Source organism: Hyperolius riggenbachi, chromosome 4 (assembly GCF_040937935.1).
Source record: "Hyperolius riggenbachi isolate aHypRig1 chromosome 4, aHypRig1.pri, whole genome shotgun sequence".
NCBI lineage: Eukaryota > Metazoa > Chordata > Amphibia > Anura > Hyperoliidae > Hyperolius > Hyperolius riggenbachi.
The window spans coordinates 444,107,968-444,133,852 of NC_090649.1; the positions used below are offsets into that span (position 1 = coordinate 444,107,968).

At 47.7% G+C, this 25,885-nt stretch overlaps 1 protein-coding gene across 1 annotated transcript in view; it reads left to right on the forward strand.

Annotated features, from left to right (window-relative positions):
* Nucleotides 1-16,367, forward strand: part of NFKBIE (NFKB inhibitor epsilon) — a 28,485-nt gene extending 12,118 nt beyond the window's left edge. Inside the window, exons 3-7 of the mRNA XM_068232646.1 lie at nt 1,079-1,181; nt 3,462-3,663; nt 4,111-4,199; nt 6,701-6,949; nt 9,769-16,367. Of these exons, the coding sequence (XP_068088747.1) occupies nt 1,079-1,181; nt 3,462-3,663; nt 4,111-4,199; nt 6,701-6,949; nt 9,769-9,834 (709 nt within the window). The 3' untranslated portion in view covers nt 9,835-16,367. The remainder of the gene's footprint in view (nt 1-1,078; nt 1,182-3,461; nt 3,664-4,110; nt 4,200-6,700; nt 6,950-9,768) is intronic.
* The last annotated feature ends 9,518 nt before the right edge of the window (nt 16,368-25,885 follow it).

Consider the following 25,885-nt stretch of genomic DNA (forward strand, 5'->3'; position numbering starts at 1 on the left):
ACAACATTATACTGCTACACCGTAAATATCTCAGCATACTGCCCCCATCCCAGAGCATCTGTATACCATTATACTGTTACACTGTGTATATCCCAACATACTGCCCCCATCCCAGAGCCTCTGTACACCATTATACTGCTACACCCTGTATATCCCAACATACTGCCCCAATCCCAGAGCATCTGTACACCATTATACTGCTACACCCTGTATATCCCAACATACTGCCCCCATCCCAGAGCATCTGTACACCACTATACTGCTACACTGTGTATATCCCAACATACTGCCCCAATCCCAGAGTATCTGTACAACATTATACTGCTACACCGTAAATATCTCAGCATACTGCCCCCATCCCAGAGCATCTGTATACCATTATACTGTTACACTGTGTATATCCCAACATACTGCCCCCATCCCAGAGCTTCTGTACACCATTATACTGCTACACCGTATATATCTCAACATACTGCCCCAATTTCAGAGCATCTGTACACCATTTACTGCTACACTGTGTATATCCCAACATACTGCCCAAATCCCAGAGCGTCTGTGCACCATTATACTGCTACACCCTGTATATCCCAACATACTGCCCTAATCCACAGCGTCTATACACCATTATATTGCTACACTGAATATCCCAACATACTGCCCCAATCCCACAGCGGCTGTACACCATTATACTGCTACACTGTGTATATCCCAAAATACTGCACCCATCCCAGAGTATCTGTACACCATTATACTGCTACACACTGTATATCCCAGCATACTGCCCCAATCCCACAGCGTCTGTACACCATTGTACTGCTGCCCTGTGTATATCCCAACATACTGCCCCCATCCCAGAGCGTCTGTGCACCATTATACTGCAACACCGTGTATATCTCAACATAATGCCCCATCCCAGAGCGTCTGCACCATTCTACTGCTACACCCTGTATATCCCAACATACTGCCCCATCTCAGAGCTCCTGTAGGGGCAGAGCTCTGTCTCCTAGGTAGAGGCCAGTGTAATGTATATGGAGGATATTGTACACAGCTGATGGTAACTCTCTGTTTTCCAATGCAGGCTTCTCCATCTCTCCATCATCCATAATATCACCCCATTGTCCCTCTCCTTCATCTCACTGGCTCCCCGGGAAGTACTGGACATCCAGAACGATCTGTACCAGGTATGTCACCAGAGAAACCTGGTTTGCAGAGCTGACTCAAGTTCCTGCATGAATGCTCCTCCCACAGCTAAGCCACACCCCATGGAGAAGTGGAAATAAATGGTTAAAGGGTATCTGAAGTGATGTGGGGCCTGACGGACAAAAGACCGGTAATTTTGCTATTGCACAGGCAGCACGAGGCAATACTGGCCCTTCACTCTTACTGCACACATATTGACATGGTAACGTTCATGGAGTTAATATAGTAATAGTTAATGCTATCTTGTCATTAGGACTAGCAAAATTGCTGTGCGCTGCCTGCACACTGCAAAATTACTGGCCTTTTGTGCATCAGACCCATGAGATAAACATGGGTACATACAGTACTAGCCCTACTTAGAAATTACTGGACCTTTCTATTTTCAACATCTAATTTGAATGTCGCGACATTAGGCAGTAGAGTAGAGTATTGTACTGTGTTAGCCATCAGTAAAAGCAAGAAGTTTTGAATCGGGATGATACCATGACGAAGGCTGCACAGCCGACAGCTTGCTTACGCTTATTCTGTTAAGTTAGCCAATAAACTGTATCCTTCTGATTCAAAACCTCTTAATAACAACACAAGCACACTTTTACCTCCCTGTCTTTAATTTCTGCTGGATTTCTGTGCAAAAAAACTGGTTCCATTTTTTTCATGAAATATTTGCCTGTAACTTACCAAAATGTGTCTAAAAATTAATTTAATTGAGCCCAACTGTCCTTTTCTGCACTCCATAATTTTCCCACTCTTCAGCTTTTTGGCAGAAAACAAGTTTTTTTCATATTAAAATTCTCGTTTGTGTGCAAATATCACCATGCAGGTTTCCAGAGCATGCAAATATTTGCATAGGAACACAAACTTTAGTGCAAAAAAACAAAACAAAAAGGGAACCCTGCCTTAGAAGTGCCGGACGAGTCTGACTCCTCCATACTGACAGATCATTCATACTGACCGTTTCTAGTACAAAAATGGGGCTCACCAACGTCATGCCCAGGGTCGGTTCTAGGCTTTTTGCCGCCTGAGGCAAATTTGTGGGGATGCCAACGATGCGTACCACCGCTCATCACTTCCTGTATTGCTGCCTACAGTACAGTGGGCGGCATTACAGGAAGTGATGAGTGATGGTACGCATCGCTTGGCAGGAAGAGGTGAGTAATTACCTCCTTGCCGGCTGCTGAAAGGAGCAGATGTCATTGGCTCCTGACCCTGTGACCGGCTCACAGACCTCTGCTGTCATAGCGACACCAGAGCGAGTGGGCTGTAGCGATGGGAGATCTGTGCGACCGGCAGTAGCGGCTGGAGTGCACGCCACGGTAACGGAGATCTATGCCTTAGCAGGGATAACTGGTCCCAAACCAGGCATAGATTCCAATTACCAAAGCCCAGAAGAGGTTAATGTGGACCTGAGGTGACAAAAATAAAGAAACAAATGCATACTTCAAGGGGTTCTGTGGTATTATAAAAATCAAACCAGCTGACACTTACCTGGGGCTTCTATCAGCCCAGCGGTAATGTCCCACGCAGTCCTCCTCCTCCAATGCTCCGTTCCCCGCTGCAGGTCCCGGTGTAATCACGCAAGTGATTACACTGTGGCTGCGTGGCCATGCGCGCTCCCACTGGCGTCATCGCTGCTGACGCGTCGGGAGTGAGTATTATTCGTCTGTTTAGACTAATATTAAACCTGGTGGCGGTGGGGAACCGGTGATCGGAGGAGGACGGCGCTGGACATTACCACTGCACGGGGCCGATAGAAGCCCCAGGTAAGTGTCAGCTTGTTTGATTTTTTTTTTTTTATTTTTTATTTTTTTAATACCACAGAACCCCTTTTAAGAAGAAGGGAACCTCTGAATCATGCAGACACTTCTCACATCCTCCTGGTCCCTACATTGTTGCATGTGGCCCTGGAAGAAATGTGACGAGCTTGTCTGATTTGTGACCGCGGCTGTGGACTTCGAGAAGATGCCAGGCAGCGGCTGGAGTGAGGATTATGCAGAGACTTCCCTGCTCCAAGATATATTTTTTTGTTTTTTGAGGGGGGGGGGTTCCTTTATTTTATTTTTTTTGTCACTATTCCCCGAGTGCACTTCATGTATAATATCTGGTCTATATGAAATGATGAGCTCTGGTAGAGAATCTTTCCCGGTTGGTTCCTCAAAGAGTTGTTTTGTAGTGTTAGTAGAAATCTGTCACTTTTACCCCTGGCTTGTACAGGGCTTCTCAGGCACATAACGTCACATAATTATGTCTCCACCCCCTGACAGTCGCCGCTGCATCTGGCAGTCTATCTGAATCAGCTGGAGGTGGTTGCGGCGCTGGTGGGAAAAGGCGTCAGCTTGGACCTGCAGGATCGGAAGGGGGACACGGCTTTGCACCTGGCTTGTGAGAACCAACGCCTGGATTGTGCCCGGATCCTGCTGCGGAGCCCTCGGGGCCCACAGAACCTACAGCTCCAGAACTGGAAAGGTGAGGTGGACAGTTCTGCCATATTACAAGCAAGAGAAAAAAAAACAGACTGGCATTGTTCAGCTCCCTGCCCTTCTGTTTCCCACAATACAGTGCAGGTGCTTCTGTGACCTGTAGAGAACCAGGTGCATTGCATTATAGGAATGAGAGGTGTGGCTAAGTTCTGTATTGGTGTACTTCGCTCTTACATTCAGGAGCTCTGGGATGCCAGACCTTTTTCTTTTTAGTGGGGGCATAGACATAAATAAAAAAAAAATTCTAAACAGAAAGAAATAATCCCTATTTTATCCCAGGAGTACTCCTTATTGGTACAATGTGTTCACACCCTGCAACAAAGGAAGGAGGGTGCCCTGCTGCTGGTCACATGACTGCTGTGCCTGGTTTTCTCTTGCAGACCTCACAGCTCATCTGTATTTGTTGTCACTGATGAGTCTCCTTTCTCTTCAGGCTTGTCCTGCCTACATGTGGCCACCATGAAGAGGAATCTGTCTCTCATCTCTATTCTGCTGGATAATGGGGCCGATATCAACAGCCAGGTAACAATTCCCTGCCCCCACTTCTTACATTTTAATGGGCTATAAAACTAGACTGCCCTCCTGCTGCCCTCGCTTACCTGTTCCACTCCCCAATGCCCGCCTGGATATCTTTCTTCCCGCTGCCTGCTTTCCTGTCCTGCCACCTGCCTTCCTGTCCCATTACTCACCTTCTTGTCCTGGCACCTGCCTACCTGTTCTGCTGCCCCTTTGCCTGTCTCATTGTCCGTCTGCCTGTCCCGCCGCCTGCCTGTCTTGCTGTGTGCTTGTCTCACCTGTCTATTTTGCTGCCTGCCTTCCTGTCCCGCCACCCACCTGCCTTTTCCACTGCTCGCCTGCCTGTCCTGCCGTGCGCCTATCTGTCCTGTGCCAACACCCATCCCCGCGTGCTAGCCTATATTGACACCCACCTGCTTGCCCCATTGTCACACCACCCACATGCCCCGCATGCCTTCCTGTCGTTTCACCCCCCGCATACCTTCCTGTCCTGCTGACTGCCTAACTGTTCCTCCTTCCTGTCCCACCTGCTTTTCCTGCCGCCTACCTTCCTTTTCCACCTGCCTTTTCCGCTGCTCGCCTGCCTGTCCCACTGCCTCTCTTGGTGCCCGCCTGCCTGTCTACATACCTGTCATTGACGCCCTCCTGCCTGTCCCGCCCTTCCTGTCTTGCCATCTGCCTTCCTGTCACACCACCCGCCTTCCTGTTCCCCAACATGCCTTTTTGTCCACTTGTCCAGCTGCCTGCCTAACTGTTCCCCCTTTCTGTCCCGCCGCCTGTCTTCCTGTCCCACCCGCCTGTCCTGCTGCCCACCTTCCTTTCCCACTGTCCACCTGCCTGTCCCTCCGACTGCCTTCCTGTTGCAATGACCTCTTGCTTGTCACGGCTGCCTGTCCTGTTAGCCTTCCTGTCCCCCTACCTTCCTTTCCCACCTCCTGCCTATTTGTCCGTCCGAAACCACACTGCCTGCTTTCCTGTCCCACCTCCTGCCTTCCCCCCCCCGCCTCCACTCACTTTTCTCTCCCTCCCCTTGCCCACCTTCTTGTCCCATCATCTGCCTTCCTGTCCTGCCGAATGCCTATTTGTCCAGCCACACAACTGCCATGATAATTCATCAAGTAGTCAATTGGCAGCAGATTTCCCGACAAAATGCAATCAGATTGGCAGCAGATATCCCCACAAAATGCAATCAGATTAGCAGCAGATATCCCCACAAAATGCAATCAGATTGGCAGCAGATATATCCACAAAATGCAATCAGATTAGCAGCAGATATCCCCACAGAATGCAATCAGATTGGCAGCAGATATCCCCACAAAATACAATTAGATTGGCAGCAGATATCCCCACAAAGGCAGGTCCCCAGTTAGTGGGGGCCCCCATGCTGGAAGGGGGGGCAGCAGGCACAGAGTGGCGGGGAGGGGGGAAGCCTCCCCCCCCCCCTCCCTCACCTAGGGCCCCCCCTTCCGCGCTCCCCCCTCCAAAATTGCAGCGGCAGCGAGCGGGAATCGCTTACCGAGAGAAGAGCTCTGCGTGCCGCTGCTGGTCTGGTCTCCTGCATTGCAATGTCCAATCGCGCTCTTACAGGAAGTACTGCGAGAGCGTGATTGGACAGTGTCAGTGCAGAAGACCAGACCAGCGGCACGCAGAGCTATCGCTCTCGGTAAGCCGTTCCGCTGGCTGCAATTCTGGAGGGGGGAGGAGCGCGGAAGGGGGGCCCTAGGTGAGGGAGGGGGGGAGGCTTCCCCCCCCCCCCTCCCCGCCGCTCTGTGCCCCCCTCAGCACTGGGGCCCCCAGGAGGCGGGGCGGCTGAGGCCCCCCGATGGAAAGATCGGCACTTCGGTGGCTCAGTCCGAGCCTGGCTGGCTCTGTCATCCTCCCTATCGCTGCCCGCCTACCTGTCCCACCGCCTGTCTTCCTCTCACACTTACCACAATGCAAAAGAGTGTCTGCGGGCTTCAGGCAATGAATGTATCACAGGGAGTTCCTATGGTAGGAAGGGTCACCAATCCTCCATATCAATCAGATCAATCCATGCAAATCCCATAAGGAACTCAACCCTCAGCGGATTCTAATCCAATGATATCCATTTATTTCAATGATAAATCGGTGATTACAGCATAATACAACCAACACCACACTCACACTTCCCACATGTCTGTCATGCCTGCCTGACCTGCTGCCTGCCTGCCCATATTCACCTCTATCCCACAAAGAGGGAGGCATTCATGTGGTTCATACAAGCTACAAATAGTATCAGGAAAGCTTGCTATTCTACCTCAGGCCTCTATGCAGACTACAAGAAAAGCCAAAAGCCGGTTACACAGGTAGAGAGCTGAAGGGTCATTTTGCTAAGAAACTACATACTCAGGATAAGGCTGTCTGGTCGGGATGTGATCCCTTGCTGATTGCTCTTCCTAGGCATTGAATATGTAGTTAGGTTGGGGGCAGGATATGCTGGGCAGCTCTGTCTGTCATGTGACCCTTACCCACTTCTCCCCCTCCAGGAAGGCACCAGTGGGAAGACTGCCCTGCACCTGGCAGTGGAGATGTCTGATGCTCAGCTAGTGGCTCATCTGTTACAGTACCGCCCTCATGTGGACGCCCTGATGTATAACGGCTGCACCCCCCTCCACCTGGCTGTGGGCCGGAAGGATGCGGACTTGGCTCGGCTTCTTTGCCAATCAGGAGCCGACATATTACAGAGGAACAGAGAAGGGGAGACCCCACAGGACCTGGCGGAGGGAAATAACCAGGTAGGAGCGTCAGATCTCCTTCCATAGAAGCAGCATTCAGCCAGGAACGGGGGGGGGGGGGGGGGGGGGAGGATTATATCTCATGGGAGGCATTTATTTCTGTTTGTCTCCCTGAATTTAGAGGGGTATGAAGGTGGCTATATGTATTTCCTTTTAAACAATACCAGTTGCCTGGCAGACCTGCTGAACTCTTTGGCTGCAGTAGTGTCTGAATCGCACATCTGAAACAAGCATGCCGCTAATCCAGTCAGACTTCAGTCAGAAACCTCTGATCTGTATGCTTTTTCAGGGACTATGGCTAAATGTATTAGAAGTAGATGAACAACGGGATATCCAGGTAACTGGTATTGCTTAAGATGAAATATGTCAGCCTCCATATTCTTCTTAAAGGTCTTACTTCAGGTGTGCTTTAGGCAGATTTGCCATCACTTCTTGCAAAGTAACTTCCACTAGGACAGCTGTCACTGGAACATTGGATGGTTACCCCGCTCCTGCTCTGTGACAACTGTTTTGGGAATTAACTTAAAGTGAACCTCCGGACTAAAAATCTACTCAGCAGAACTGAAAAGGCTTGGTTTTTCTTTAACAGTTTCACAGCATCAGAACTTTGTTTTTCTTACAAAAGCATCATTTTTAGCTGCATTTTTAGCTAAGTTCCACCCATCAAAGAAAACTGCCCGGGCTTTTTTTCCCTGATGCTGTGCAAAGCATGATGGGATTTCTTATGTTGTTGTTCACGTTGCCTAGCAACTGGGAGGGGAGATCAGCACACAGGACAGTTGGAACTGTGTCTCATGCTCCCTGTCACCTCCTTTCAACCAAAAAGATGGCTGCCCTCCATGAAATCAAACATTTGCCTTTTCTTTTAAAACAGGGTGGGTAAGAGATTATATTACCTATCTATTTTAATTAACATAACTAATGTAACTTAATGACAGTATGTTTGTTTAGGCTGAAGTTCCTCTTTAAGGTGGCCATACACTTATAGATTTACAGCAGATTCAACCATCAGATTTCTGTCAGATGCCTGTCAAGTCGAATCTGACAGGAATCTATCTGATGTGTGCCACACACTAGGAACAGATTTCCAATAGATTTCAGAATTAAATCTATTGGAAATCTATTGAAAATCGATCTAAATGCGTTATTGCACCATTAGATCCAATGCAACTTTATGGGCCATCGATCTGCTGCCAGCAGCAGACCGACCTAGATCTTCTATCCTGTCAGATCAAATCAAAATCGGCCACAAATCGATCGAATGGGGCATTTGACAGAATCGATTTCTGATCGATCGATTTTATAGAATCGATCGATGGCTAAAATCGACCAGTGTATGAGCCCCTTTACTTTGGCTTCAATTCAATAAGACACATTCTGTAAAAAAAAATTAAGAGTTGGTAAAATACCACATTCTGTCTAGATTTTCCATCCTGTCAGATCAAATCGATCTAAATTGGCTGCAAATCGATCAATCTGGGAATTTGATAGAATCTATTTATGATTGATTCTATAGAATCGATCGATGGCTGAAATCGACCAGTGTATGGGCCCCTTTAGACTTTTTTTTCCAAAATCAAGGGGCTTGATCCTCTAAAGAGTGATAACGGCTATCACAGCAGTTATCATGCGAGCGATCACGTGAAAAGCGCACAAACAATCGCTTATCACGCGAAGTAATGCTGTCCGGCAGCTCGCTTGATAACTGCTGTGAAAGCAGTTATCACGCTTCAGAGAATCAAGCCCAAGGGGTGATAGTTCGGTAATTTACTGAAAAACTGCATGACAATTCCCTAAGATTTTAACCTCATGAGGTATTTCATTCGGTATTTGCTGGATTATTGTAGTGCAGAGAAAATGGATGAAAGATGTGATACAGATTACGTTGTTTTTTGTTATATTGACAAGTAAAGAGGAAGGCCAAGCTGCATAAAATGAACAAAATTTATATCGGCTCAAAAAATTCTCATTTTGCAAATAGTTTAGTTTTCTCCCGTTTCTCTGTTCTGTTTCCTCCCTTCTGTAACGTTACCAAATGGCTGTTACTGACTGGCAGCTCCAGGTTGAAGACCCCAAACCTCTCACTTGGTTTACCCCATGCTCTAGTTCAGTGATTGCTAACCTTGGCACTCCAGCTGTGGTGGTGGAACTACAAGTCCCATGAGGCATTGCAATACTCTGACAGCTCTAAGCATAACTCGGGGAGGCAGAGGCATGATGGGATTTGTAGTTTTGTTACAGCTGGAGGGCCAAGGTTAGCAATCACTGCTCTAGTTTTCGTGAATTTACATTTATTAAGGTATCTACCTCACAAGTCAGTCATTTCAGTTTTCCCTGCGGTAACAGCCGGAAGGTACCTATACACTTGTTCAACTTTCCGTCAATATACAGCAGATTCGATCACTGTGATCGGATCTGCTGTGAAAAAGTTAACGCAAATGTCGACAGATTGACAATTTTTTTTCCAATCTGGCAGGGGTCGATTTAGTCAAGATAGTAAATTTTAGAGACATTCGATTAGGCGAGGACCGACGCAGCATAGCGGCAGCAATACTATCGCCTGTCCGCTGGCGCAAGTTCCCGGGTCCGTGCTGTCACTTCTTCCGGCTGGCCTTCTTTTCCATGTCTTCCTTGCTTCCTGTCCCGTCCTGTAACGAGCCGAAGTTTAAACAGTAGAGCGCCCTCTGCTGTTTGAAGTTTGGCTCAATCTATCAGTAATCAGTCAGAGAAATTGATGTGTGTATGGAGTGTTGATTGATGGTGGGCGGGGGGAGTGGCCTGCAACGTCTTAATTAATGGTTCTCCTTTCCCTCCCCCAGCTTCTGGCTCTTCTTCCCTTCGATGATTTGATGATCTCTGGAAAGCCAGTTGTGACCACAGCATGAGGCTGAGCCAGACGTCTCCCCCCTACAAGTGTGACTGTTCTGAAGCCCACCACCCTGGCCGTACAGATTGATACACATGGACTGTCTTTTTCACATAGAAAGAGGCCTCAGACGACGGCCACTAGGTGGCGCTGTGGAGCCAAGATGACCAAACTTTCTGCCTCCTATGGAATTATATAGTGCTGAACTGTGTTATGTAGGTGATAAGGGCTGAGGAAGTTTCTGGGTATCTCCAGCTCTCAGCTGTCACTATAAGCAGCCTATGACATCACACACCATTGTCACTATGCTCGTTCTGTGACATTACACACCACTGTCACTATATGTAGCCAGTGACATCACACACCGCTGTCACCATATGTACTCTGACATTAAAGCAAACCTGTAATTTTTTTAAAAGTAGAGAAAATCAGTAGAGGGAAGTGTCTGAATCTGCCAGCAGCTTCCCATGTCCTTCTCCAGACCAACACTAGACGCTGGGATTCTGTGGCGGCTGCTCTCCTGTACTTTACAAGTGTGGTTGCGCTGCATAGGATGCCCCGTGCCTGCTCAGTAGCACTGAGCCACTCGGGGTGGGCTTTTTCTGCTGAGCTGGTGTACCTCTGTGCTGCTGTGCAGGCGCGAGGCATCCTGTGCAGTGCGGCCCTGCTTGTTCACTGACGGGAGCGCAGCCGCACTCACTCTTAGACGAGCACTTGTTGAAGAGGTTCGGGGAGTCCCATAGCTGGTACAGAGGAGGCAAGGGGGATGGGGGAAGCTGCTGGATTATACAGAGGCTTCCCTCTACTGTGGTTAGTATCTTTTTATGGCACTTTATCCCCTTTTTAGCTTTCCTTTAAAGGAATACTTGAGTGAAAAAAAATATTAACTTACCTGGGGCTTTTTGCAGCCCCCTGGAGTCGTCCTGTGCCCACGACGTCCTCCTGATCACCTCCGGCCAGCAGCGGCGAGCCACGTAATGCTGGCTCATGGCCATCTTCTGCTCATGCGCAGCCTCAAGCCGCACACACACTTCGATCGTGTTCCTGGCAGCGATTTTTGCATACTGTGCATGTGCAGAATGCTCCTGGCCACTGGGCCTCAGGGAGATTGGGGACGCGCATGCACAGTAGCCGGCGACGGGAATCAGGACGTCGTGGGCACAGGATGACTCCAGGGGAGCTGCAAGAAGCCCCAGGTAAGTTCAAATCATATTGTTTTTTTTCACTTAATTATTCCTTTGAGAGAAATCCCCTTTGTTCTTTGCCTTCTATCATTTTATATAGTAAGACTTGTATGCGACCCCTTTATTGGGATGTGCCAATGTATTCTTTCAGGTGATTTGGAAGAATTTGGCAGCATAGAGCTGAGAGTTGGGAGAGGAGGAAGAGAGGGTTTTTTTTCCCCACGTAAGCCTTCTCCCTGTTTCTGTGTTATATTTCATGTTCCCATACCCCCTCCCCCCCCCCCCCCCCCCCAACACCCATACCCTCTGACACTGCAGCTGGTTCTCCTCTGTTTTCAATATGCCAAGGAAGCTTATGTTCTGAACGTGTGTACTTAATTTATTCCTTTAGACACGTTAAATTTGGGGTCCAGCTATTGCCAGCACCCGATTTCCAGAACATACAGGGCATCCGGAAAGCATTCACAGCACATCACTTTTTCTACATTTTGTTATGTTACAGCCTTAATTCAAAATGGATTAAATTCCTTTTTTCCCTCAGATTTCTACACACAAGACCAATAATGAAAACAAGAAAAAAGTTTACTTGAGGTTTTGGCAAATTTATTTAAAAAAACAAATTACAATGAAATCACATGTACATAAGTATTCACAGCCTTTGCTCAATACTGAGTTGATGCATCTTTGGCAGCAATTACAGCATTAAAGAGACTCTGAAGTGAGTCTCAATTTTCTTTTTTTAACCAGTATTAATGTTAAGCCCCATAAGCACAGCTAAACCGCTGCTATCCCGCGGCAAAACGAGGGGTTAATACCCCCAAATTCCCCCAGCAAAATCCACGACTTTCTTGGTCGTGGATTTTGCTCTTCCTGGAGGCAGAGCTATGAGCTGTAGCTCTGCCTCCATGCGCTTCAATCACCGCGTGGATCTCCGCCTCTCCCCCGCCCATCTCTGTGAAGGCAGATGAGAGAAGCGGCGATCAGCGGGGATTGACGCGCTTAAGGCAGAACTTATGGCTGTAACTCCGCCTCAATCAGAAAGCGCTCCCCCGACACAGGAGAGAGGATTTGGGGGGTATTTACCCCTCGTTTTGCCGCAGGATAGCGGCGGTTTAGCTGTGCTTATGGGGCTTAACATTAATATAGGTTAAAAAAGAGAATTGAGACTCGCTTCAGAGTCTCTTTAAGTGTTTTTTTGAATTGATGTCACAAGCTTGGCACACCTATCCTTGGCCAGTTTCGCCCATTCCTCTTTGCAGCACCTCTAAACCTTCCTGGCGGTAAGCCCGAGCTCAGGCTATGCCGCGCAGGAGGATATCTCAGCCCCCCGGTGGGGCGATTTGCCCTATTTAAAGTGCTGTACGCGCAGCTAGCACTTTGCTAGCCGCATGTACAGCTTGATCGCCGCCGGTCTGCGGCGATCGCCCGCACGCAGCGGCGGAAGAGGGCCCCCCGCCAGAGCCCTGCGCTGCCCGGACCAATGAGTTCCAGGCAGTGCTAAGGGCTGGATCGGAGGCGTCGGACGTCAGGACGTCCATGGCGTCATTCCGATCGTCGCCATGACGACAGGAGAAGCCAAACAGGGGAACGCGTTATATACGCATTCCCCTGTTTGCTATTGATGCTGACGACGATCGCACTAGAGCAGGCATGGGTAAACTCAGCCCTCCAGCTATTACGGAACTACAAGTCCCACAATGCATTTGCCTTTATGAGTCATGACTGTGGCTGTCAGTCTCCTGCAATGCATTGTGGGACTTGTAGTTCCTTAACAGCTGGAGGGCCAAGTTTGCCCGTGCCTGCACTAGAGGAACACATGCGCCCTCTAGTGTTTCATGTAGCTGCCACTCTGGTAGCTTTACATGAAACTTTAAAAAAAAAATTAATAAATGAACCACCAGGAGGGTTAAGCTCCATCAGGTTGTATGGGAAGCGTGAGTACACAGCCATTTTAAAGAAGCAGGGGTCAGCCATAATTTGCCAGAAAAAAATAACACATAAAACACATGTATAAGTAGATAACTACTTGTTCTACTTAAATAACAGATGTATTGTACTGTCCATGTTTTGATTTCAGTGAATTTTATATAGTAAATAAAGAGAATTCTGTTTCAGGTGTTTGCCATCTTGGATTTCCTCTAACTGAAGCCAATACTGATGTAATTTCCTCCCTTACTACTTTTTTCCTAGAATCTGCTCTCATAGCTAGCTTGCTTTGCAAGCATGTGGGCACAGCAAGATCATATTTCAGCTTCATGTCACATTGAACTGCCCTCAGCCAATCAGGAGCAGAAATGTAGGAGGGGAGATGACAAGCTTCCTTCTCGTCGGCAATGTACCAAATAGAGCCAGTCTGACTGAGAGAAGATTTATTACAGCAGAAATTTTTCTGATTAGTTTGGGATGCTTGCAAAGCAGGGTAAGGCTGCAGGCTGCATAATAAACACAGAGCAGTGGGTAAATGGAATTTGATTTTGAGGCTGACTATCCATCTTTAAGATCTCTCCAAAGATGTTCAATTGGATTCCAGTCTGGGCTCTGGCTGGGCCACTCAAGGACATTCTCAGAGTTGTCCTGAAGCCACTCTTTTGATATCTTGGCTATGTGCTTAGGGTCGTTGTCCAGAGCGCTCTGGAGCAGGTTTTCATACAGGATGTTTATGTACATTGCTGCAGTCATCGTTCCCTTTATCCTGACTAGTCTTCCAGTTCCTGACGCTGAAAAATATCCTCAGTATGATGCAGCCACCACCATGCGTCACTGTAGGGATGGTTTAGGCCTGGTGACGAGCGGTGCCTTGTTTCTTCCAAACGTGACGCCTGGCATTCACACCAAATAATTTAATCTTGTCTCATTAAAGTGAATCTCCAGACTAAAAATCTGCTCAGCAGCACTGAAAAGGCTTGGTGTTTCTTTAACAGTTTCACAGCATCAGAACTTTGTTTTTCTTACCGAAGCCTCATTTTTAGCTTCACAGAAGAAAACTGCCCGGGCATTTTTACCCTGATGCTGTGCAAAGGTGCAAAGCATGATGGGATTTCTGATGATGTTCTCCTCCTGCTGTTTTGGCGCAAATTTGTTTTTTTCTAATCTTGAATTTGAGATTTGAAGCCTAGCGCACACAGCTGGGAGGGGTGATCAGGACAGTTGGAACTGTGTCTCATGCTCCCTGCCACCTTCTTTCAATCAAAAAGATGGCTGCTTCCATGAAATCACAAACATTTGACTGTTCTTATAAAACAGGGTGGGTACGATATATCACCTATCTATTTTTAATTAAAGAGTAACTGTTAGGCATTAAATACAAAATTAATTTTCTAGTGCAGGCTGTTACAATAGTCAAGAGGATGCTAACCAGGCAATTCCAAACTTTAAAATCACTCTTACTGGGCTCCTTTTCTCCCCATGCCCCCAGGCTCTAAGATGGTACGCAGACTAACACAGACGCAAAAGAGAAGTGACGTGCTATGCTGTATCAGCCTGATTGGCTGAAGCCTCTGTCACTCACCTCTCTGCGCTGTGATTGGATGCCTGCCCTCCCCTTCACTCTCTGTTTCAGCTGCGTTAGTGCGCAGGGAGGGGGACCAGAGGCTGTCTCCTGTCACTGTCCTCTGCCCCCCTCCTCCAGAGGCATGTGGGCTCCCTCTCTTCTGCATCTGCCGCATGCTGCCCGCAGAATTCTCTCTTCCCCGTGCTGAATATTGGGGAAGGATAAAGGAGCTGCACACAGACTCCCTGAATAATGGTTCCAGGCGCTGCAGTTCCCTTCTATACTCTCTGCACTGCCTCCAGTGATAGTGCAGAGAACAGATGGGAACGCCAGCACTTGGATACATTATTAGGTGAGTCTGTGCCTGCTGCCTTTATCCTCCCAGCTGTGCTTTGGAGGAGGGGGGGATTCTTTAACCTGGAGGGCACAAGATGGCCCCTGCCAGGAAAATAATATACATTGAAAATTAAAAGAAACCAAAACGTGGACAGTGCATTACATCTGATATGTAAGTAGAGCAAGCATTTATCTTCTTACATATGTATTTTTTGTGGGAGGCATATGATGGCTAACAGTTGTTCTTTAACAGAACTAATGTAACTCAATGACAGTGTTTGTTTAGGATGAAGTTCCCCTTTAAACGAGATAATTTTGTTTCATGTTCTGAGAGTCCTTCAGGTGCCTTTTGGCAAACTCCGGGTGGGCTGCCATGTTCCTTTTTATTAAGGGGTGGCTTCTGTCTGACCACTCTACTATACAGGCCTGATGGTTGTCCTTCTGGGAGGTTCTCCTCTCTCCACAGAGGACCTTCCAGAGCTCTGACAAAGTGACCATCGGGTTCTTGGTCACCTCCTGACTAAGGCCCTTCTCCCCAGTTGCTCAGTTTAGATGGCCGGCCAGCTCTAGGAAGAGTCCTGGTAGTTTTGAACTTCTTCCACTTACGAATGATGAAGGCTACTGTGCTCATTGGGACTTCAAAGCAGCAGAAATATTTCTGTAACCTTTCCCAGATTTGTGCCTTGGGACAATCCTGTCTTGGAGGGCTACAGACAATTCCTTTGACTTCATGCTTGATTTGTGCTCTGACATGAACTGTCAACTGTGGGACCTTTATATAGACAGGTGTGTGTCCAATCAACTGAATTTACCACAGGTAGACTCCAAATAAGCTGCAGAAACATCTCAAGGATGATCAGTGGAAACAATGCACCTAAGCTCAATTTTGAGCTTCATGGCAAAGGCTGTGAATAGGGATGAGCTCCGGATTAATTAGCTGCACTAATTATCTGGATAAAATCCGAAGGCAACTCGTTCGGATTTCAACCGGAGCTCATGCCTGGCTGTGAATATTTGTGTACATGTTCTTCTCCAAAGCCTCAGTTTTTTTTTTTTTTCTATGTTGTTGTTATGTGGTATTTTGTGTGTAGAATTCCACAGGGAAACAAAATAATTGAATTCATTTTGGAATAAGGCTGGAGCATAACAAAATGTGGAAAAAGTGATGTGCTATGAATACTTTACTTTCCTGAAGCACTGTACTCAATTCGGGCTGCTCTGCTATTGCCGTAATTAATATTAATACGGCCTATGGTGGCACCTAAATCTGGCACCAAGTGGATGCCAAATTCACCTGTCTTGTCTGTACCCCTTTTTGTGCTGTTACGGGGGACAGAAATTGAAGGGGAAGCTCTGTCTGTGTCACTCTACTGACAGAGACAGTAATACAAGCTTTAGGCGGGTTCTAACGCTCCCCAGCTCTGTATATGGTGGTGGTGGCGGCATTGTTCTTGTATATATGTCATTCCCATGTTTATACTGGCCAATACCTCAACAAATACTGTGCTTATTTCCTGGAATAAAGTCAGTTGTAAAAGGTCACACTGCCGCTGGTGTTGCAAACCTTCTTAATCTTATTATTGTATTTTTTACCTTAGTATGTATGTAATCCACAACCAGGAAGTGCAGATGTGATGTAATTTCCTGTCTAGAAGAAGTTACAGCTCGCTGCAGCTTGGTGGTTTTGCTGCACAGGAGTGAATGAGTCTATTAATGTTATGTATGAATGGTCCACAGAGCTTACACAAAATCAGGGCTTTTTCAGGAACAATCTGTGATGCATTTCACCTCTAAGGGATACATTTTGTACTTTGGAAGTTCGAAAAACTTTACCTGTTAGTCACAATCTCTAATATAATTATAATACACTATCAGCCTTATAATATAGTGCAGCTCCCCCTGGTGGTCAGGCCTGTAGTATTGGCACTAAGGCATTAGCAGTGAACCTGTAACTCCTGCAAGCTGTGAGGTGAGGCCTCCTCTATCAGACTTGTTTCTCCAGCACACCCAAGAGATTATCAGACCAGGCCACCTTCTTCTATTGATCCACGATTCACAATGCACTTGAGATTTTGTAAATGTATTAAAAAAACAAAAAACTAAGAGATCACATGTGCATAAGTATTCACAGACTTTGCTCAATACACCTTTGGCAGCAATTACAGCCTCAACTCTTTTTGAATATGATGCAACAAGCTTAGCACACCTATGCTTGGTCAGTTTCACCTATTCTTTGCAGTACCGATCATGCTCCATCAAGTTCAATGGGAACAAACACAGAACATTTATATCCCACTTATCTCCTGGCGGACTTACGGTAACCTCCTTGCTGGTTATCCTGAGCTCAGCTCGGGGTAACCCGCCGCGGAGGATTGCTCTGGCCCTGCTGGGCCGATTTGCATAATTTTTTTTGTTACATGCAGCTAGCACTTTGCCCGGCGGATCGCTCAGAAACAGCCGTATCAGTCCGCCAACAGACTGTACACACGCCGTACTGTCTGCTGAAAACCCGCCCAGCGGGAGGTGACGACGGACCCGTCCTTGCCTGCAGTCAGGCGTGTGTACGCATCCAGCCTGCTCCCTGCTGCATTAAAGCTGTTTGGACTTCCTTTGCCATTATACGGAACCATTTGGTAGTGGCTGTTAGCAGAGTTTCACACCTAGCTGCTAAAAGAAAAATCCTTTTGTTCCCTTTGGCCTCCCAGGACAACAGCTGTAGTCATATGAATAGGATCTATTATCTCCTGAAATATACATACTCCGGAGGATTGTCTGAGTGGTCCCTAGACATGCTATGATAAACTGGAATCGTGCCAGAAAACCGATTGATTGCGTTTGTGACAGGCCAGGTCACACTAATCTAAAAAACGCTATGATGGAGGAGGGGAAAGCCAATGTGCAAACAATTGATATGTTAAGGATAGGATCCATTTACACTTCCTACTTAAAGGACAAGCAAAGTGAGAGGCACATGGAGGCTGCCATATTTCTTTCATTTTAAGCAATACTAGTTGCCTGGCTGTCCTGCTGATCCTCTTTCCCTGCTGACCCTGAACAAGCATGGAGCAGATCAGGTGTTTGACAGATTAGCTGCATGCTTGTTTCTGTTGTAATTCAGACACTTCTGCAGCCAAATAAACCAGCAGGACTGCCAGGCCACTGGCATTGTTTAAAAGGAAGTAAATACAGCAGTACCCATATACTTATTGCGGAACAGAGTGGGAGCAGAGTGCATGTTCGACAGACACAAGGGGCTTGATTCACTAAGACAAATAGCATGCCTTATCAGAGTTAAAACACCTTATCAGAGATAACATGCCTTATCAGAGTTAACATGCCTTATCAGAGAAGCATAGCAAGTGCTATGAACCCACAGGGGCTCAGGGCAGGATGAGTGGAGCTCTCGTCATTGCCAATTAGCAGGCATACGTTTTTAGCGCTCGCTATGCTACTCTGATAAGGCGTGTTAACTCTGATAAGGAATGTTCACTCTGATACGCCGTATAAACTCTGATAAGACATGCTATTTGTCTTAGTGAATCAAGCCCAATGTTTCCAGAGCCCGCATACGTGCGGATGCTTATGGAATCAGTGCAAGCCTATGGGAAAGCCTATGTCCATTCTCACTTATCTGCTTTCCTGTCTTCTGCTGCCATTCAAGTCCTCTGCTGTTGCTGGCACTGCTGCTGGGGAACAAGTGCCAGTATATATCTATCAGGAAAAAAGAAGCTCCTCATGATCGCTTGGCCAGAGGGTTGCTGCACACTTAGGAAGGGGCAGGACAGCTCCATAGTAGTTATCCGCCACACAGCTGAGTGTTGCATGCTCCTTGTATCCCCTTATCCGCTATATTAGCGGTAATTGGTGTTTATAGAGGGCTGGCTGCCATTGATCTTTTTAATTGTGTGTGATACAATGGAACTTTATATTTTACTATTTTTTTTTATAATAAAACCGGTATGCTTTTACGCTACGAGGAGCTTCTTTTTTGCACATACAGCCTTGGATCATCTAACGGTGGATTGCTAGTGAGGCTGCGGGGTGGCCAATACCCCGGAAGCGAAAACGGGCCCTGAAGGCTGTGGTATCTGGTGAGTCTTTTCCAGAAGGGGGGGGGGGGCTTTATTTCTATTGCTATTAGAGAAGAGTTAACACTTATGAGCGCTTATCCATCTACTTAAAAGACTCTTGTATCGATGGTGCATGCATCAAGGAGGAGCGCCCCCACAATTTAATTTGTTCTCACAAGGACTTATGTGTGGTTTAATGCTTAGCTAATTGATTTATTTTGGTCTATATTAGATCTCACTTGCAGAACTATAATAACTTTTTGCACACGAGTGCAGTATCTTAGTGCTAACTGCTGGTAGAAGCATCAGACTCCTATTGGATTGAAAAAGACCAATGGGAATCCTCGCTAGCACCAGGGAGGATACTCATTGGTCTTTTGCAATCCAGTGGCTCTGGCTCAGAGCTATATACCGGTTCCTGTCCCCCGAGCCCAGCAGTGGCGGAGGGCTCAAAACGGAAAATTGAATACTTACCTTCCGTAATTTTCCTTTCCTGGATCAAACGATGGCGGCATACCTATGGGTATTGGCTCCGCCCCCCAATCCCGATAGGACAGATCATCTATAAGTTTTTAGCGCCCGCCCCCTCCAGCCATTCTGGTCTAAATCAGTCCTCGAATGGACAAGAGGGAGGGATTCGTATGCCGCCATCGTTTGATCCAGGAAAGGAAAATTACGGAAGGTAAGTATTCAATTTTCCGTTTTCCTGGACCAAACATGGCGGCATACCTATGGGATATAACAAACCACACTTGAGGGAGGGAATGCTGCAAAATATACGTATTTATTTATACAGACAACACAGCTTTGCCAAACTCGACAGAAGACAAAGAGGCGGGATCAACATGATAGTGCCTCAAAAACGTATTCACAGAAGACCAACTGGCCGCTTTACAAATAGATTCTACTGACACTTTTGAGAAGCATGCCCAAGAAGCAGCCATGCCCCTGGTAGAATGTGCATGAATCTCTTTTGGGGCAGGCAGCCCCTTAACAGTATAACATTTCTGAATAATTCTAACTAGCCATGAAGCCACAGTTCGGGTAGTTACAGGAAGGCCCTTTCTTGGACCTCTGAAGTTGACAAATAAGCGATCTGAGTTTCTGAATGAAGCTGTAGTCTCTAGATAAGACTTAATAGATAGGCCAACGTCCAAAGGATGACATTCCCCCTCTGAGGTGAATGTGGGCAAGGAAAGCTCTTGGTTAATGTGGAAACCAGACGCTACTTTTGGTACAAACTGTAATACTGGCCTAACTACTACCCTATCCGGAAAGAATTCCAGAAAGTTATCCGAGCAACCTAAAGCCTGGAGGTCTGACACTCTCTTCCCAGAGGCTATGGACTGTAACGGAAAAAAAGGTGGAGAAGAGAGGACTTCCAACACCATAGGCAGATCCCACTTTGGGAAAAATGGCTTTCTTGGAGGGCGTATCTTAAAGACTGCCTGCACAAACTGTACAATCAAGGGATTGAAAGCCCATTTCTGATTTGTCAAGGCCGAAAGAGCTGATATCTGAACCTTGATAGCTGCCACACTAAGACCCTTTTCTACTCCTGACTGAAGAAAGTCCAGGATGTTCTGAACTTCAGGTAACATACTATCGAATCCGTTTTCCAATGAGAAGAAAATGAATCTTTCCCAAATGCGATAGTAAGTTGCGTTAGTGGAAGGCTTTCTTGCTCTTAGAAGTGTCTCTACCACCTGACTGGAACATCCCAAGTTTGCATATTTTTGCCTTTCAATTTCCAGGCCGCTAAACACAGGCCTTTGACTCCTGGATGAAGAAGGTTCCCCTGAAGTAGAAGGTTGTGAGTCGCTGGTAACTTCATTGGTTCCTCTATGCTCAGGGACATTGCCAGAGGAAACCATGGCCTTCGCGGCCAAAAGGGCAGGATAGCAATGATCGTGCATGATTCCCTGCACAGTCTTTGCAGAAATCTGGTAATCAGTGGAACTGGGGGAAAGGCATATCCTAGCAGGAAGTCCCACTTCTGAACTAGACAATCCACTCCCGCTGAGGTGGGATGATGGTAAAGTGAAAAGAACTTCCGAGCATTGTTGTTCTGCGGGGAAGCCCATAGATCCACCTGCGGCTGACCCCACATGACGACTATCTTCCTGAAGATCTTTTCGTTCAAGGACCACTCGTTTAGGACTTGCGAACTTCCTGCTCAACTGGTCCGCTAACACATTCATTTCCCCTGGAAGGTATGATGCCGTGAGGTCTGACAGATTTCTCATAGCCCAATTCATTATCAGGATAGATACTTGGAGCAATGACTGACTCCTCGTCCCTCCTTGCCTCCTGATATAAGCTACTGCCGTGATGTTGTCTATCCTCAACAAGACCGATTTCCCATAAATGAGATGACGAAAAGCCTTCAGGGCCAAAAAGGCTACCCTCAACTCCAGGAGATTCGAAGGTACACCCTTTTGTACAGTTCTCCACTTTTCCTGCACTCGGATCCCATTGCAGTGGGCACCCCGACCCTTCAAACTGGCGTCCGAGGTGATGACAACTGGAATCCCTGTCTGAATCTGACAACAGTTTCTCAAGTTCCGTTCCGTGGACCACCACAGAAGTGAGTCCCTCACAAGCAATGGGAGATGGAACTTTTGAAGCAAGTTCCTCTTGTTCCAACGATGCAGAAAGAATATCTGAAACTCCCTGAGCGCCCAATGGGCCCATTTCACCATTGGGATACAAGATGAAAAAGTCCCCAGCAGGCTCAAACACTCTCTGGCAGACAGGGACTGACAACTCAAGGCCCCTTGAACCTTCCTCTGAAGAGCTGTAATCTTCTGCTCGGGGAGGCACACTTGATTCTGGACTGTGCGAAACCTCGCCCCCAGGAAAACCAAGTCCTGAGACGGCACCAGCTGGCTCTTCTTGAAGTTGACTAGCCATCCTAGGTGTTGCAGTAGCTGAAGCAGCCTGAACTGGTGTTGGATCAACTGCTTCTGATCCTGGTGAAGTAGTAGAATATCGTCCAGGTAGTGGAATATCCTCAGACCCTGGATCCTGAGCTATGCGATGACTGGTAGAAGCACCTTGGTAAATGTCCGTGGAGCGGTCGACAGACCGAATGGCAGGCACTGAAATTGATAACCTCTCCCTTCTACCGAGAATCTGAGGAATTTCTGAAAACTGGGTTTTATGGGAATATGCAGGTAAGCATCTGCCAAGTCCACTGTTGTCATCCAATCGCCAACACTTATCATTGGGATGATGGATTGCAGAGACTCCATCTTGAAGTGATTCAACTTTATGTGTCTGTTCAAGTATTTCAGGTCGAGAACTGGTCTCCAACCCCCTGATGCCTTTTCCACCAAGAACAGAGGAGAAAAGATTCCTGCACGGCATTCTCTTTCTGAAAGTGGAATGATCGCCCCTTGATCCAGTAAAGACCGTACGTACTCTGTGAGGGCAAGGTTTCTTTCCCTGTGTTGCGGCACTCTTATTGGCATAAACTTGAAGCGTGGGGGTCTCCTTTTGAATTTCCAAGAATGACCCATCTTCAGGGTATTCAACACCCATGAATCTTCCACTATTCCCACCCAAGACTCCCAAAAGAGGCTCAGCCTGGCCCCCACTTGGCAATCTTGAGTGGTCGTCCCATCAAAAGCGCTTCTGATTTTGCTGCGCATCAGACGAGATCTTGGACTTCATCCCCTTTCCGAAGGTAGATTGAGTCCCTTTCCAGCTTCTGTCAAACTGTCTGCCTGGCCTGTAGGATCTTGACTGTTGAAATCTACTGCTAAAACCTCTCCTAGAGGTTTGTTGCCTGGAGGATCTCTGCTTCCTGTCTTGCGGAATTAATCCCGACTTTCCTCCTGTCACTTTCGAGATGGCATTGTCCATTTCGGGGCCGAACAAATGAGCTCCATCGTATGGAATCTTGCACCAATTTGACTTCGAAGACTGATCGGCCGACCAAGGCTTTAACCACAAGGCTCTCCTGGCTGTTACACTACATAGCATAGATCTGGCTGCTAGTCTGATTATGTCAATAGCCGCCTCTCCCATGAAATCTCCCGTCAGTTTTACTTCGTCCAGGGCCCTTATGATTTCCTCTTTATCTGCCCCTGAGTTCAAAGCTGTCTCTATGTTGTCCACCCAGACACGAGACGCTTTAGCTAATGAGGTTAGGGCAATAGCCGGTTTACAAGCAGCTCCCGCATCCAGAAAGGCTCTCTTAATATCAGTATCAATCTTCCTTTCAGACGGGTCCTTAAAGGCAATGGCATTCTCCATGGGCAGAGTCATGTGCTTAGTTAGTCTCATCACTGAAGCGTCCACCGCTGGTGCAGAGTCCAACAGCTTGCAATCCTCTTGCCCCAGTGGATAAAGTTTTGATAATCTGTTGTTCATGGAGGGCTTCTGCTCCACCTTACTCCATTCCTTAAGAATTACCTCCTTTATGACTTTCATGAATGGGAAAACCTGCGGTTGTTGGTCTAGGTTAGAGTTGGGCCGAACCTCCGATTTTAGGTTCGCGAACCTGGTTCGCGAACTTCCGCGGAAGGTTCGGTTCGCGTTAAAGTTCGCGAACCGCAATAGACTTCAATGGGGATGCGAACTTTGAAGAAAAAAAAAATTATGCTGGCCACAAAAGTGATGGAAAAGATGTTTCAAGGGGTCTAACACCTGGAGGGGGGCATGGGGGAGTGGGATACATGCCAAAAGTCCCCGGGAAAAATCTGGATTTGACGCAAAGCAGCGTTTTAAGGGCAGAAATCACATTGAATGCTAAATGACAGGCCTAAAGTGCTTTCAAACATCTTGCATGTGTATACATCAATCAGGTAGTGTAATTAAGGTACTGCTTCACACTGACACACCAAACTCACCGTGTAACGCACCGCAAACAGCTGTTTGTGTAGTGACGGCCGTGCTGGACTGGTGCGCACCATGGCGAGAGTGCAGGTTTTGGTGGCTTTACAGCCCATATGGTCGCCTGGCTGATGTAGCTGAATGACAGAACAGTGACTGTCCAGCTGATCAAATTTGGTCTGACCACAATGAGGCAACGACCTTATTATCATGGGTGTGCCCCCCGAGACACTCATCTAGGCGCCGGTCATTGCTTCATTGTGATACGCAAGCCCCTTCACCACGGCAAGGTAATGATCACAAAGGGGAATGGGCGCATGTACATGCCTTTTCTTTTGTTGTTGCAGCTGCCCGCAGTGCAGCCAGAAAAATTAGGCAGTCATGTACACGCACATGCAGTGGCGGGTTCACTAAACAGGTATACAGTGGCGGGTCCACTGAACAGAACAGGTATGCAGTGGCGGGTTCACTAAACAGAACAGGTATACAGTGGCGGGTTCACTAAACAGAACAGGTATACAGTGGCGGGTTCACAGAACAGGTATGCAGTGGCAGGTTCACTGAACACAACAGGTATGCAGTGGCGGGTTCACTGAACAGGTATACAGTGGCGGGTCCACTGAACAGAACAGGTATGCAGTGGCGGGTTCACTGAACAGGTATACAGTGGCGGGTCCACTGAACAGAACAGGTATGCAGTGGCGGGTTCACTGAACAGGTATGCAGTGGTGGGTTCACAGAACAGGTATGCAGTGGTGGGTTCACAGCACAGGTATGCAGTGGTGGGTTCAATGAACAGGTATACAGTGGCGGGTCCACTGAACAGAACAGGTATGCAGTGGCAGGTTCACTGAACAGGTATGCAGTGGTGGGTTCACAGCACAGGTATGCAGTGGTGGGTTCACAGCACAGGTATGCAGTGGTGGGTTCACAGCACAGGTATGCAGTGGTGGGTTCACAGCACAGGTATGCAGTGGTGGGTTCACAGAACAGGTATGCAGCCAGACAGGAACAAGTTAAGCCTAACTAATCTTTCCCTGAGAGACAGTCTGCAGCAGCTCGCCCTACTCTCACTAACGCAGGCAGCACACGAGTGACCGTAATGGCCGCCGCTGCCTGCCTTATATAAGGGGGGGTGGGGCTCCAGGGGCTAGTGTAGCCTAATTGGCTACACTGGGCCTGCTGACTGTGATGTAGAGGGTCAAAGTTGACCCTCCATGTGCATTATGGGGCGAACCGAACTTCCGCAAAGGTTCGCCTGCGGGAAGCGAACGCGAACCACGGAAGTTCGCATGGAACCGTTCGCAGGCGAACCGTTCGGCCCAACTCTAGTCTAGGTGCGGGTAATATTTGTCTGGCTCTGGGACTGAACCTCCCTCATCCTGCCACTCTATTGCCGACCTGATAGCCGTCAGGAAAGCAGGTACTAGAGCAAAACTAAAACCTGCTGCTGATACTTCCCCTTGCGCGAGGGCATCCTCCCCTGGCGCTTGCGGCATTGCCGCCGCCATAGGTTGTGGAGGAGTCCTATTCTGAAAAGTCTCTTTCACAGCTTACTGGATAAAGGCTAACACTTGCTGGTTATCCGTGTCTCTCTCTCTACCCAGTTCCGCAAAACAGACCTCGCAAACTCTTTTGCCTGGCAACGCCGGCTGAGTGCAAGACCAACACAAGTTCTGAACTGGCCTCTGAAAAGGTTCCAAAGGCTCAGATTCAGGGGAAATGTCCCTGTCTCTTCTGGCCCTCCTAGGGGACCTATCTCTTCCTCGATATTGTCTACGAGGGGAATAGCGCTCCGAAGACCGTCTTCTTCTCCTGTCACGGGAACGTCTATGAGAGGACCTGGACCTGGACCGGTGCCTTCTCCTAGAGGAGTCCCTGTAGCGTCTCCTACTTCGGGACCTGGATCTATAATCCCTTGAAGACCTCCTCTTGTCCCGAGAGCGATGACTTCTACTTCGTTCCCTTGATCGAGGACGGGACTTCTGTCTCCCAGTCGAGGAAAGACGTTCCTTAGGGACCGCCTGACCACTTCCTCCTTCCCCTGGACTGTGGAGACATAATATAATGTTCCACTGTCATATCCACCATATAATTTATAAATGGGGAACACTAGCACTCTTTTAAACTCCCACAGGGCCTGTGCAAAGG